Genomic DNA, 13,154 nt, shown 5'->3' with positions numbered 1-13,154 from the left:
GGAGTTATCTGATGCGAGGAGGAGCCGCAAGAGCTGCCGAGGGACCCCAGAAGAGCAGGATCGGGGCCACTCTGTGTAAAACGAGCTACTCAGTGGAGGTAAGTATGACATGTTTGTTACTTTAAAAATAAAAAACACAAAGGTTTACAATCACTTTAACTTACGTTATATATATAAAAGTGTAGAAACTTTTTGAAGACCCCTTGTATATATATCTTTTTTACAAGTTAGTCAGCATAGGTGTTAGGAGGGGAAAGGGGACATTTTTACCACTAGTTAGGTTAAGTCTGGATTTCCACTTTGTTCCAGGCAAGCAACATCAAGAGTTAGGGCCATCAGTTAAACCCCTCAGTTAACCTGTACTGATTGATGATTTGTTTACTCCAATTACATGCTGTTGGGTGGTTTCCATAACTATTTTAAGTTTTAATAAGTGGTACAATGCTCACCATTTATTTGAGAAAAGCAACTTTCTAAATCAGATTTTTATGTTGTTTTTATAATTGTAATACAAATGTAAGTCTCAATTGATCTGTATATCATGTATAGTATATATCGGTCTCTATTAAAAACAAAACTAGAACCTAAAATCAAGGACTCTTTGATTTCCTAAACGCAGAATCCCCTATTAGTGTTTCTCATACATTCAGGAAACTATATTATAGTGATTTCAATTGATTGCAATTTAATTTAAAATAGCATTTTATGTTTCAGGGTTGCCTAGGACTGATCAAGGACTAAACCTGGTGTGCCTAGGTAGGGCTTATATTCCATCTTGCTCAGTAACCTTCTGAATACATCTTGATAGCCTTTCCTGGAATAAAGTTACAATGACAATGCTCAAATGTGTGTATGTGCACAATATATATATATATATATATATATATATATATATATATATATATATATATCATTTGCTTTAATAACTTTAATAAAGACTGATTTCCAAAGTACTGCAATCTTGAAATTTATACGGGCAAGGATTGAATGAAAGATTCCCAAATGTTGAAGAAATTTTTAAACCCTAGTTCCCTTTGCAGGAAGGCCTCCACCCATTCCATGTGAAAAATGTAAGATAATTTAGCTATAAATAAAGAGATAGAAGGGGGTTCTGGGTAGACCTACGTATGTTAAATAGTCTTCCGTACCACAATGGATATTATAGTAAGCAGTTGCTTGCAGCCCCTTGAGATTTTAATGCCTGCGAAATCCTGTTATTGTTTTAATTGTGCATTATTCTTTACTTCAAAATAAATGATTTATCTAATTAATTTGATCTAGGACCGGTATACTGGTAGTCTTATACATTTTTATGTAAGGTCTCATATGCTGATAAGTTAGTTACAGAGTAGAAACAGCAACTTTGCATTTAAATGTCTGTGGCGTGCTACCAGATTTCACTACTGAGAAAGATGGGGGAATCTTTTTTTCATCTGAGCTTCTACAAGGTACATGAATATCTAAACTCCATACACAGAAAACATGAACTTTAACCAGTTACTGACTAAGTTAAAATACAATGTTTTGCTTGTAACCCTGATTTAACATACTACAACAGTATAACAGTCTGCTGCTATACTTCGGAACCTTATGTTTTTTTTTTTTTACTCCTCACCAAATTCTTTGTTGTGTTGTCAAGACAAGTACCCAAATATTGGTAAAATTACCAGTAAAAGAAATTGTTTTGCTCATACCTGGTATAATCTTGTCCACTTTCTGTCCACTGCTCATGTGATTCACATTACATGTATATGTCTTACTTTTCCAATCAGATGCAGAAATGGTCAGAAAGCTGCTTGAGATATACTTTCCGTTGTTACTAAGTGTATCAGGGAAGTTTCTTATTCCAGTGGTTATGGAACCTGAATTCCAAGTAACATCCACAGGAGCAGGAATGTATCCAGTAGACAAGCACCCAATGGTGAATTTTGTTAAAGAGGATAAGGCATTACAGCAGGGCAAGATGGGGAAAACGGATGGAGGACTTGGATCAGCTGTGGATTAAAACAATAATGTTATCAGATCACAGGGAAAAATAGCAAAGAATCCTAAATCAAGAAAACTGCAAATAGAAAAAAAATTGATGTTGCTCTTAACCAATAATTTCCTCTGAAGTTTATAATACATATTGCAAAGAATAATGCCCCGTACACACGGTCGGATTTTCCGACGGAAAATGTGTGATAGGACCTTGTTGTCGGAAATTCCGACCGTGTGTAGATGCCATCACACATTTTCCATCGGATTTTCCGACACACAAAGTTTGAGAGCAAGCTATAAAATTTTCCGACAACAAAATCCGTTGTCGGAATTTCCGATCGTGTGTACACAAATCCGATGGACAAAGTGCCACGCATGCTCAGAATAAATAAAGAGATGAAAGCTATTGGCCACTGCCCCGTTTATAGTCCCGACGTACGTGTTTTACGTCACTGCGTTCAGAATGATCGGATTTTCCGACAACTTTGTGTGACTGTGTGTATGCAAGACAAGTTTGAGCCAACATCCGTCGGAAAAAATCCTAGGATTTTGTTGTCGGAATGTCCGAACAAAGTCCGACCGTGTGTACGGGGCATAAAGGTACCTTTTCCATTACCAGCTACAGAGACGCAATGAAGCATTTCAAACAACATATTTGCAGTTAATCTATATTATTGGAAGATTTTCTTATCATTGATTCTCATGTACTCAGTAGAGCTCATTTCGGAATGATTAAAACATTTGCTAATATTTGCAGCTTAAAAAGAATAAAAAGAAGCGGCGCATTTACATGATGTACATCATATATTCCAAACTAGATGCTCAGGATAAAGCAGTAATATCTTTCAGATCTATTATATGGGTTTTCAAATTTCTCCTACATCCTCATATATTTAACAACATTTATAAGACTTCCAGTTTCAAAGACTAGCAAATATCACTCAAATGAGTTTCCAGTTCTCTTAAAGGATACGTTCACCTTTTAACAAAAAAATAAGAAATGCACATGTTTTTGCAGGTAAAAAAATATGCATTTACTATTTTTTGTTTTTGGAGCCTGCAAAGCATAGCACCAGAGATTTGCAGATTGCTGGTACCATGCAGGACTCCTGCAGAACTGTCAGTGAATCTGTTTGCTTGTACCTCGCACTGGCATGCAAATACTCACTGACGGGAAGAATGAATTAACTACCAGAGCGCTCAACAGTACCCTGGTAGTTCATTGAGAACTACAAGCTGACAGCTGCTAAGGCTGTCAGGTCTTGTAGTTTCCCATTCACAGAGGACTGTGAATGAATGATGAGACCGGGCAGGTGGCGCCCCACATGGCCAAGTTAGTTTCAAAGAGTGACAGTGGGTGACTGGAGAAGATGCCTGTCCGCTGTCACTGGGGAGGGAGGGAGGAGGGGAGAGGGGGAATGACTGCAGCTGCTGGAACATGTTACATGTTACACCCTAAATATGGGTGTAACATATAACATGTTCCAAAAGGTGCACTTATCCTTTATAGTATTTCTTAAAGACAGTATTAGTTAAGTTACAAGGCTAAGGCCCATTTACACCTATGTGTGTATATTTTGATGCAATTTTACAGCTTGTTAGGGAGTGCAGTTTCATGCATTGCCATTGACTTTTATAGAACTTTTGACTAATAACCACGGATAAAAAATTTAAATGAGCCACGTTCAAAAATGTGCTGCAACACAGCTGATTGCTATGAAAAGGCACCATTTAACAGTATTGTGAACTTAAACACATGTGTTATAGCATATTACAATGCATGTGTTAAATGTATCCTTGTTAATTGATCCTTGAAATTGTTGTCTCTGTTGGCTGTTATGAGTTGAATTATCCACTATTGTAATATAGTTTTACTGCAGACTGCTCTCTCTATTTTCAAATGCGTCTTTGTACTTTTGCCTTTCCATTGCCAGTGCCAATGTTTTTTCATCATCATTGCCCTAGCAATGCTGGAGATTAAACTGGATGCATTTGAAACATAATTTAAAGGAGAAGTATAGCCAAAGATTTTTTGGCTATGCTTCTCCTATGGATCACAGCAATCGTGTAACCCAGTTTCAGCCAACAGCGGGCTAAAGCCTGCTGTTGGCTGATGTAACAAAGCCAGTCCAGGCTTCCTGGCCATATGGTCAGGAAACACCCAGCAGCCTGGACCAGCACCTGGCTCAGTGATCTGCCAAGAGCCTAAGCCAGCCCCTCCTGCCCCCTCCACAGCACCATAGAAGTCAATAGAAGCAGGCCTGGCCAAAGCAAATAAGTAAATATTGCAGGAGGCAGTGGCTTCAAGATGGAGGTCAGTACAGGAGGGATGGAGGTTTGGGAGGGTGCATTCCTTCAGGTATGGAAGGGAGGAAGACAAAAGGATAAGTACACCTTCAATGTAGGGGCTGGCAGCAGGAAAAACAGCTTGCAGCAAGCAACCAGGCATCTGACATACTTGTAAATAAGTCAAATGTGAAGATTAGCTCTTGAAGAGAGACAGGAGGACTTGCTGCAGCTTGCTTTAGACAGCAATTTAGGACGTGTTCAGACTTGTGGTTAAGTGCACAGCTGAGATGCATTTTTAGTGCCCGCAGTCAAACAGGGGTGTTCACATGCCACAGTCGTGATGTTTTGCTTTGCCCCTACAGCAAAAGTTATCCTCCCCCCGCAGCAAAAGTTTTCCCCCTCACAGCAAAAGTTATCCCCCTGTTGCTTCAATGCACACGGTTGCAGCACTCTGGTGCAGCATTTAGGAGTTTAAAACAGGTGGTTAAGAGGTGTCATAATGCCTACTCACTGCCTGTCAAACACCTCAAAAAAAGCAAACAGAACGTGGATCACATTTTCAAGGTGCAACAGTTTAGATGCAAGTCTAAACTTAACCTTAAATTGAAGGTGTAATTGGTATTCTTGTGTTATAACCAAATAGCAACGATGCCTGTATTGCTTTGGGGTTATGTTTTCCTTCTGTGCTAGAAAAAAAAATTAGTTGAGCAGAAGGTAGAAGAAGGAGTTTATGAGGGCTAGTTAGGAGTAACAGGAAGTTAATAATGTGTTACCAAGATAGATTTATTAAAAATAAAAAAAATAAAAGATTTCTTGAGCAAAGTATGTGTAAATATAAAAACACATTAGAGGGGGGGATTTACTAAAATGGGAGAGTGAAAATCTGGTAACCAATCAGCTTCTTCTAACTTCAGCTTGTTCAATTAAGTTTGACAATAAAACCTAGAGGCTGGTTGGTTTCTATTCAGAGCTGCACCAGATTTTGCACTCTCTGGTTTTAGTAAATCAACCCCATTGCAATTAGTTGATCAGAGAACTGCAACTATCTACAATGCATCAGTGTTTGCTTACATATACACTGAAGACACATCTATTCCTACTAATCGGCATGCAAATAGTTGTTAATAAATGTAAATAAAGTGTAGCGCTATGTGTAAAGACAAAGACATAAGAATTGAATTCAAGCTATCTTGCGATAGCCAGAAGAAAAACAAAAAATATTACAAAAAATTGGATAACATGTGACCTGAAAAGAAATAGCATATAAAGCATAATAACAATACACCTGTGAATAGTGAAAAACCAAACCAAAAAAATATATGTATATATAAAAATTAGCCGTGAATAAAGTCCATATATGTTAATAGGATATGTTCTTGAAAAAAATCAAAAACCACCACCAACAGTCTCTGAGGATTAGCTGATGAAAACAACAACGGAGTATCACTGATGGATGAAACAATAAAGCACCAAATCCAATGTGACATCTAAGTGTGTGCCAAAGCCATCACCATAGCATCTGAGGAGGCTTACCAGAAGTAGAGGACTTGAAAAAGACTTACGTCTTACAAGTCACAAAAAGCTTGTATAGCCGCCAAGGCTAGCAGGATAAACATCGGGTATCCGCAACTTCAATTAGGGAGGAAGGGGGGTCTGTCAGCAGCCTCAATCGTCCCGACGTGTAAGCAGGCAAACCGGATGTTTATTTGGAACCATGAGAGAAGGAAGACTCACATGGCATGATATCGTTTATAAAAAGCATACATTTATTAAAGTAATAAAAGAGGGACCCCTTATGATCACCGCTTCTGATACCATTTAAGCTGTTATATCTTTATACCATGTGAGTGTTCCCTCTTTTATTACTTTAATAAATGTATGCTTTTTATAAACGATATCATGCCATGTGAGTCTTCCTTCTCTCATGGTTCCAAATAAACATCCGGTTGGCCTGCTTACACGTCGGGACGATTGAGGCTGCTGACAGACCCCCCTTCCTCCCTAATTGAAGTTGCGGATACCCGATGTTTATCCTGCTAGCCTTAGCGGCTATACAAGCTTTTTGTGACTTGTAAGACGTAAGTCTTTTTCAAGTCCTCTACTTCTGGTAAGCCTCCTCAGATGCTATGGTGATGGCTTTGGCACACACTTAGATGTCACATTGGATTTGGTGCTTTATTGTTTCATCCATCAGTGATACTCCGTTGTTGTTTTCATCAGCTAATCCTCAGAGACTGTTGGTGGTGGTTTTTGATTTTTTTCAAGAACATATCCTATTAACATATATGGACTTTATTCACGGCTAATTTTTATATATACATATATTTTTTTGGTTTGGTTTTTCACTATTCACAGGTGTATTGTTATTATGCTTTATATGCTATTTCTTTTCAGGTCACATGTTATCCAATTTTTTGTAATATTTTTTGTTTTTCTTCTGGCTATCGCAAGATAGCTTGAATTCAATTCTTATGTCTTTGTCTTTACACATAGCGCTACACTTTATTTACATTTGTTGATTTTTTACTTCTGTGTCTTAGAGGCGTGTTAGCTGCTTACTGTGTAATTACCCCTTTTAACATCATCGGAGCAGCGCTGTACTCACTCCTTATCCACAAATAGTTGTTAATAGCACCTCTAATACATAGGTCAGGACCTCAGCTGTCAAACACACAGCAGGTCCTGGCAGTTACATAGGTGGCAGTGGGCTCAGCAGAAATAAACTCTAGGACAGACTAGATGCCTAACTACTACATTACAACAATACACAATGTAATCCATCAAGATTTGGACAAGCCATATATCCAATAACACTTCACCAGCTGCAATAAATTTGATGTTGTTTCATAGATCTATATAGTTTATATGGGTTCCATGGATTCTTATTGTCATGTCCTTCAAATAGAGCCTTCCAATAATGCATAAACTCCAAATCAGTATTTCTTGCTGGTATGAGCCCCAATACATCATTGCTAGGGCTTTTCAGGGCTTATAGATAGTACCACCTATATGATGGCTCATACAGCTTGCCAAAATACACGTATCAACTAAAGATCACTACGTAAAGCTGTTACTGTGGCTCCCTAATTTTTGTTTTCCTTATTAACCACATTTGAATATTTGGCTACATCTTTACTAAGAGCATCAAGGGCATTAGCTTAGAGTTACAAGGGCAATGGATTTACAGAGACAGAAAGGTTGGTTTACTAAAGGCAAATAGGCTGTTCACTTTTTTAAGGGAATTTTTCCTTAGCTTAGTGAATGCAGTGAAGCTCTGCTGACATTCACCATCCAATCAAATGTAAGAAAAAAAAATATTTTTTAAAATGTTATTTTCCTGGCACCTGATTGGGTATTCTTAACAAAGTGAATTTTTTTCTACATTCACTAAGCTAAAGGGAAAACTCTCTTGCAAAGTGAATAGCCTATTTGCGTTTAGTAAACCAACCCCAGGGGGTCTAGAAATTTGAAAAGGGCTACAGGGACACCAACTTTACAAAGAGCTACAGGGGCTACAGCTGTTCAGAGTGCTAAAAGAGCTCCATCTTTACAGTGACTATAGCTGTGTAGAGAATAGAGAGCCACAGCTTTACCAACAGCTACAAGGGTCATATTTCCATAGAGCTACAGCGGCCACAGCTTTACAAAAGACTACAGGAGCTCTAAAGGAAGCTTCAGAGAATACAGTGTTATGGAGAGCTCTACATGGGCTACAGATTTATAGAAAGCTAAAGCTTTACAGAGAGCTACAAGGGCTGCAGATTTATGGAGAGTTGTAGGAGCATTGCCTTTACAGGGGCTACAGCTTTATAGAAAGCTAAAACTTTACAGAGTGCTACAGGGGCTGCAAATTTATGGGGAGTTGTAGGAGTATTGCCTTTACAGGGGCTACAGATACTATAGAAAGCTAAAACTTTACAGAGTGCTAAAGGAGCTGCAGATTTATGGAGAGTTGTAGGAGCATTGCCTTTACAGGGTCTACAGATACTATAGCTTTATAGGGAGCTACATGCATTATCATTTTAAAAAAAAAAAGTACAGGGGCTACAGTTTTACAGAGCACTACAAGAGGCTACAGGTTTACAAGGATCTAACAAGTCCATGGCTTTACAAAGAGCTACAGAGCCATGGGGGCAACAGCTTTAGAAAAAGCTACAAGGGCTATATGTTTACAAAGAAGTACAGTGGCTACAGTGTTACAGAGCTATATGTTTTATATGTTTTAAGCTATAGCTTAGAAGAAAACAACAGCAGCTACTGTTTTAGAAGTACAGACAATCAGAGAGCTACAGGGGCCACAGCTTTACTGAGACAAACAGTGATACAAAAAGCTTCAGCTTTAAAGCCTCGTACATACCACTAGTACACACCACTGGGTTGAACGGAAAAAACTGACGGCTCAGGTCGGAGCCACTGTCCTAACCGATGTTGGTACAGCGATCTCCCCTGCTGTGCTATTGTGTTCTGACAGGGGAACGGTCCCCCCACCAGAACACTTCAGTCAGCGCTCTCCAGAGTGCTGATCGGGAACCTGTTTCAGTTCTGAACCTTCCGTTCAGCTGCCATACACATGGGCTGACTGTCGTCCAGTATCTATTCAACCGGCCGATGCCGGGCCAACTTTCGGCCCGTGTGTACTAGACTTAAAGGGTTTGGTTGCTGTGGTTTTATAGGTTTTACAGACTGCTTCAGGAGCTACAGTTTTACAGAGAGCTAAATGAGCTACAGCTGTAGAAACATGTACAATGGCTACAGCTTTACAGAGAACTACAGCGGCTACAGTTGCTGTAAAGCTATAGCCCCGTTAGTGCTCTGTATAGCTAGATTCCCTGTACTGCTCTGTATAGCTGTAGTCCCTGTAGTGCTCTGTATGGCCATAGTCCCTGTAGTGCTCTGTATGGCCATAGTCCCTGTACTGCTCTGTATAGCTGTAGTCCCTATACTGCTCTGTATAGCTGCAGTCCCTGTATAGCTGCAGTCCCTGTAGTGCTCTGTATAGCTGTAGTCCCTGTAGTACTCTGTATATCTGCAGTCCCTGTAGTGCTTTGTATAGTTGCAATCTCTGTAGTGCTCTGTATAGCTGTAGTCCCTGTATTACTCTGTATAGCTGTAGTCCCTATACTGCTCTGTATAGCTTTGGCCCCTGTAGTGCTCTGTAAAGCTGTAGCCCCTGTAGTGCTCTGCATAACTGTAGTCCCTGAAGTGCTCTGTATGGCCATAGTCCCTGTACTGCTCTGTATAGCTTTGGCCCCTGTAGTGCTCTGTAAAGCTGTAGCCGCTGTAGTGCTCTGCATAACTGTAGTCCCTGAAGTGCTCTGTATGGCCATAGTCCCTGTACTGCTCTGTATAGCTGTAGTCCCTGCAGTGCTCTGTATGGCCATAGTCCCTGTACTGCTTTGTATAGCCATAGTCCCTGTACTGCTCTGTACAGCTGTAGTCCCTGTAGTGCTCTGTATAGCTTCAGTCCCTGTAGTGCTCTGTATAACTGTAGTCCCTGAAGTGCTCTGTATGGCCATAGTCCCTGTACTGCTCTGTATAGCTGTGATCCCTGTAGTGCTCTGTATAGCCAAAGTCCCTGTACTGCTCTGTTTAGCTGTAGTCCCTGTAGTGCTCTTTATGGCCATAGTCCCTGTACTGCCCTGTATAGCTGTAGTCCCTGTAGTGCTCTGTATGGCCATACTCCCTGTACTGCTCTGTATAGCTGTAGTCCCTGTAGTGCTCTGTATGACTAGTCCCTGTACTGGTCTTTGTAGCCGTAGTCCCTGTAGTGCTCTGTATAGCTGTAGTCCCTGTACTGGTCTTTGTAGCCGTAGTCCCTGTAGTGCTCTGTATAGCTGTAGTCCCTGTACTGCTCTGTATAGCTGTAGTCTCTGTATTGCTCTGTATAGCTGTAGTCCCTGTAGTGCTCTGTATGGCCGTAGTCCCTGACTGCTCTGTATAGTTGTAGTCCCTGTAGTGCTCTGTATAGCTGTAGTCCCTGTACTGCTCTGTATAGCTGTAGTCCCTATACTGCTCTGTATATCTGTAGTCCCTGTACTACTCTGTATAGTTGTAGTCTCTGTACTGCTCTGTATAGCTGTAGTCCCTGTACTACTCTGTATAGCTGTAGTCCCTGTAGTGCTCTGTATATCTGCAGTCCCTGTAGTGCTCTGTATAGCTGTAGTCCCTGTACTACTCTGTATAGTTGTAGTCTCTGTACTGCTCTGTATAGCTGTAGTCCCTGTAGTGCTCTGTATATCTGCAGTTCCTGTAGTGCTCTGTATATCTGCAGTCCCTGTAGTGCTCTGTATAGCTGTAGCCCCTGTACTGCTCTGTATAGCTGTAGTCCCTGTACTGCTCTGTATAGCTGTAGTCCCTGTACTGCTCTGTATAGCTGTGATCCCTGTAGTTCTCTGTATAGCCAAAGTCCCTGTACTGCTCTGTATAGCCGTAGTCTCTGTAGTGCTCTTTATGGCCGTAGTCCCTGTACTGCCCTGTATAGCTGTAGTCCCTGTAGTGCTCTGTATGGCCATATTCCCTGTACTGTTCTGTATAGCTGTAGTCCCTGTAGTGCTCTGTATGACTGTAGTCCCTGTACTGGTCTTTGTAGCCGTAGTCCCTGTAGTGCTCTGTATAGCTGTAGTCCCTGTACTGGTCTTTGTAGCCGTAGTCCCTGTAGTGCTCTGTATAGCTGTAGTCCCTGTACTGCTCTGTATAGCTGTAGTGTCTGTATTGCTCTGTGTAGCTGTAGTCCCTGTAGTGCTCTGTATGGCCGTAGTCCCTGACTGCTCTGTATAGTTATAATCCCTGTAGTGCTCTGTATAGCTGTAGTCCCTGTACTGCTCTGTATAGCTGTAATTCCTGTACTACTCTGTATAGTTGTAGTCTCTGTACTGCTCTGTATAGCTGTAGTCCCTGTAGTGCTCTGTATGGCCGTAGTCCCTGACTGCTCTGTATAGTTATAATCCCTGTAGTGCTCTGTATAGCTGTAGTCCCTGTACTGCTCTGTATAGCTGTAATTCCTGTACTACTCTGTATAGTTGTAGTCTCTGTACTGCTCTGTATAGCTGTAGTCCCTGTGCTACTCTGTAGAGCTGTAGTTCCTGTAGTGCTCTGTATATCTGTAGTTCCTGTAGTGCTCTGTATATCTGCAGTCCATGTAGTGCTCTGTATAGCTGCAGTCCCTGTAGTGCTCTGTATAGCTGCAATCCCTGTAGTTCTCTGTATAGATGCAGTCCCTGTAGTGCTCTGGAAAGCTGTAGCCCCTGTAGTTCTCTGTAAAGCTGTGGCCCCTGTAGTGCTCTGTAAAGCTGTAGCCCCTGTAGTGCTCTGTAAAGCTGTGGCCCCTGTAGTGCTCTGTAAAGCTGTAGCCCCTGTAGTGCTCTGTAAAGCTGTGGCCCCTGTAGTTCGCTGTAATGCTGCAGCCTCTGTATGTTTCTGCAAACTGTAGCCCCTGTAGCGCTCTATAAAGCTGTAGCCCCTGTAGTGCTCTCTATAGCTGTAGCCCCTGTAGTGCTCTGTATAGCTATAGCCCCCGCAGTGTACTGTAAGGCTGTGGCATCTGTAGTGCTCTGTAAATGTGTGGCCCCGGTAGTGCTCTGTAAAGCTGTAACACCAGACTTGCTCTGTAAAGCTGTGGCCCCTGTAGTGTTCTATAAAATTGTAGCCCCGGTAGTGCTCTGTAAGGCTGTGGCCCCGGTAGTGCTCGTTAAAGCTGTAGCACCAGACTTGCTCTGTAAAACTGTGGCCCCTGTAGTGTTCTATAAAATTGTAGCCCCGGTAGTGCTCTGTAAGGCTGTGACCCTGGTAGTGCTCTGTAAAACTCTGGCACCAGAAGTGCTCTGTCAAGCTGTGGCCCTTGTAGTGTTCTGTAAAGCTGTGGCCCCTGTAGTGTTCTGTAAAGCTGACTCCCCTGTAGTGCTCCATAAAGCTGTAGTCCCTGTAGTGCTCTGAAAGGCTGTGGCACCTGCACTGCTCTGTAAACCTGTGGCCCCTGTAGTGCTTTGGCACCTGTAATGCTCTGTAAAACTAGAGCCCCGTAGTGTTCCGTTAAGCTGTACCCCTCATAGTGCTCTGTAAGGCTGTAGCCTTGGTAGTGCTCTGTAAAGCTGTAGCTCCAGTAGTGTTCTGTAAGGCTTTGGCACATGTAGTGCTCTGTAAGGCTGTAGCCTTGGTAGTGCTCTGTAAAGCTGTAGTACCAGTAGTGCTGTTGCCAGTGTAGTGCTTTGTAAGGCTATAGCCTCGGTAGTGCTCTGTAAAGTTGGAGACCCGGTAGTGCTCTGTAAAGCTGTGGCGCCAGAAGTGTTCAGTAAAGCTGTGGCCCCTGTAGTGTTCTGTAACGCTGTAGCCCCAGTAGTGCTCTGTAAATCTGTAGCCCCGGTAGTGCTCTGTAAAGCTGTAGCCCCCGTAGTACTCTGTAAAGCCGGAAACCCGGTAGTGCTCTCTAAAGCTGCAGCCCCCATAGTGCTCTGTAAATCTGTAGCCCCTGTAATGCTCTGCAAAGCTGTAGCCTCCGTAGAGCTCTATAAAGCTGTAGCCCCAGTAGTGCTCTGTAAAGCTGTAGCCCTGGTAGTGCTCTGTAAAGCTGTAGCCACCATAGTGCTCTGAAAAGCTGTAGCCCCTGTAAAGCTGTAGCCCCAGTAGAGCTCTGTAAAGCTATAGTCCCATTAGTATTCTGTAAAGCTGTAGCCCCGTTAGTGTTCTGTAAAGCTGTAGGCCCGGTAGAGCTCTGTAAAGCTGTAGCCCCGGTAGAGCTCTGTAAAGCTGTAGCCCCGTTAGTATTCTGTAAAGCTGTAGCTCCGGAAGTGTTCTGCAAAGCTGTGGCCCCTGTAGCGTTCTGTAAAGCTATGGCCCCTGTAGTGTTCTGTAAAGTTGTAGCCCATGTAGTGCTCTGTAAATCTGTGGCC

The 13,154-nt window shown here is 42.0% G+C and overlaps 1 protein-coding gene across 1 annotated transcript in view; it reads right to left on the bottom strand.

The window, feature by feature from the left end:
* The window catches only part of LOC141118318 (uncharacterized), a 711,411-nt gene that overhangs the window by 22,564 nt on the left and 675,693 nt on the right, over positions 1–13,154 (bottom strand). The window contains exons 6-8 of the mRNA XM_073610910.1: positions 12,309–12,876; positions 9,287–11,038; positions 1,695–1,994 (exon numbers count right to left, since the gene is read on the bottom strand). Coding sequence (XP_073467011.1) covers positions 1,695–1,994; positions 9,287–11,038; positions 12,309–12,876 — 2,620 coding nt within the window. The remainder of the gene's footprint in view (positions 1–1,694; positions 1,995–9,286; positions 11,039–12,308; positions 12,877–13,154) is intronic.

The sequence above is a fragment of the Aquarana catesbeiana genome, linkage group LG01 (assembly GCF_042186555.1).
Source record: "Aquarana catesbeiana isolate 2022-GZ linkage group LG01, ASM4218655v1, whole genome shotgun sequence".
NCBI classification, from domain to species: Eukaryota; Metazoa; Chordata; class Amphibia; order Anura; family Ranidae; genus Aquarana; species Aquarana catesbeiana.
The sequence above is the reverse complement of the archived record's forward strand: the minus strand, read 5'-3'. Positions and strand labels throughout refer to the sequence as shown.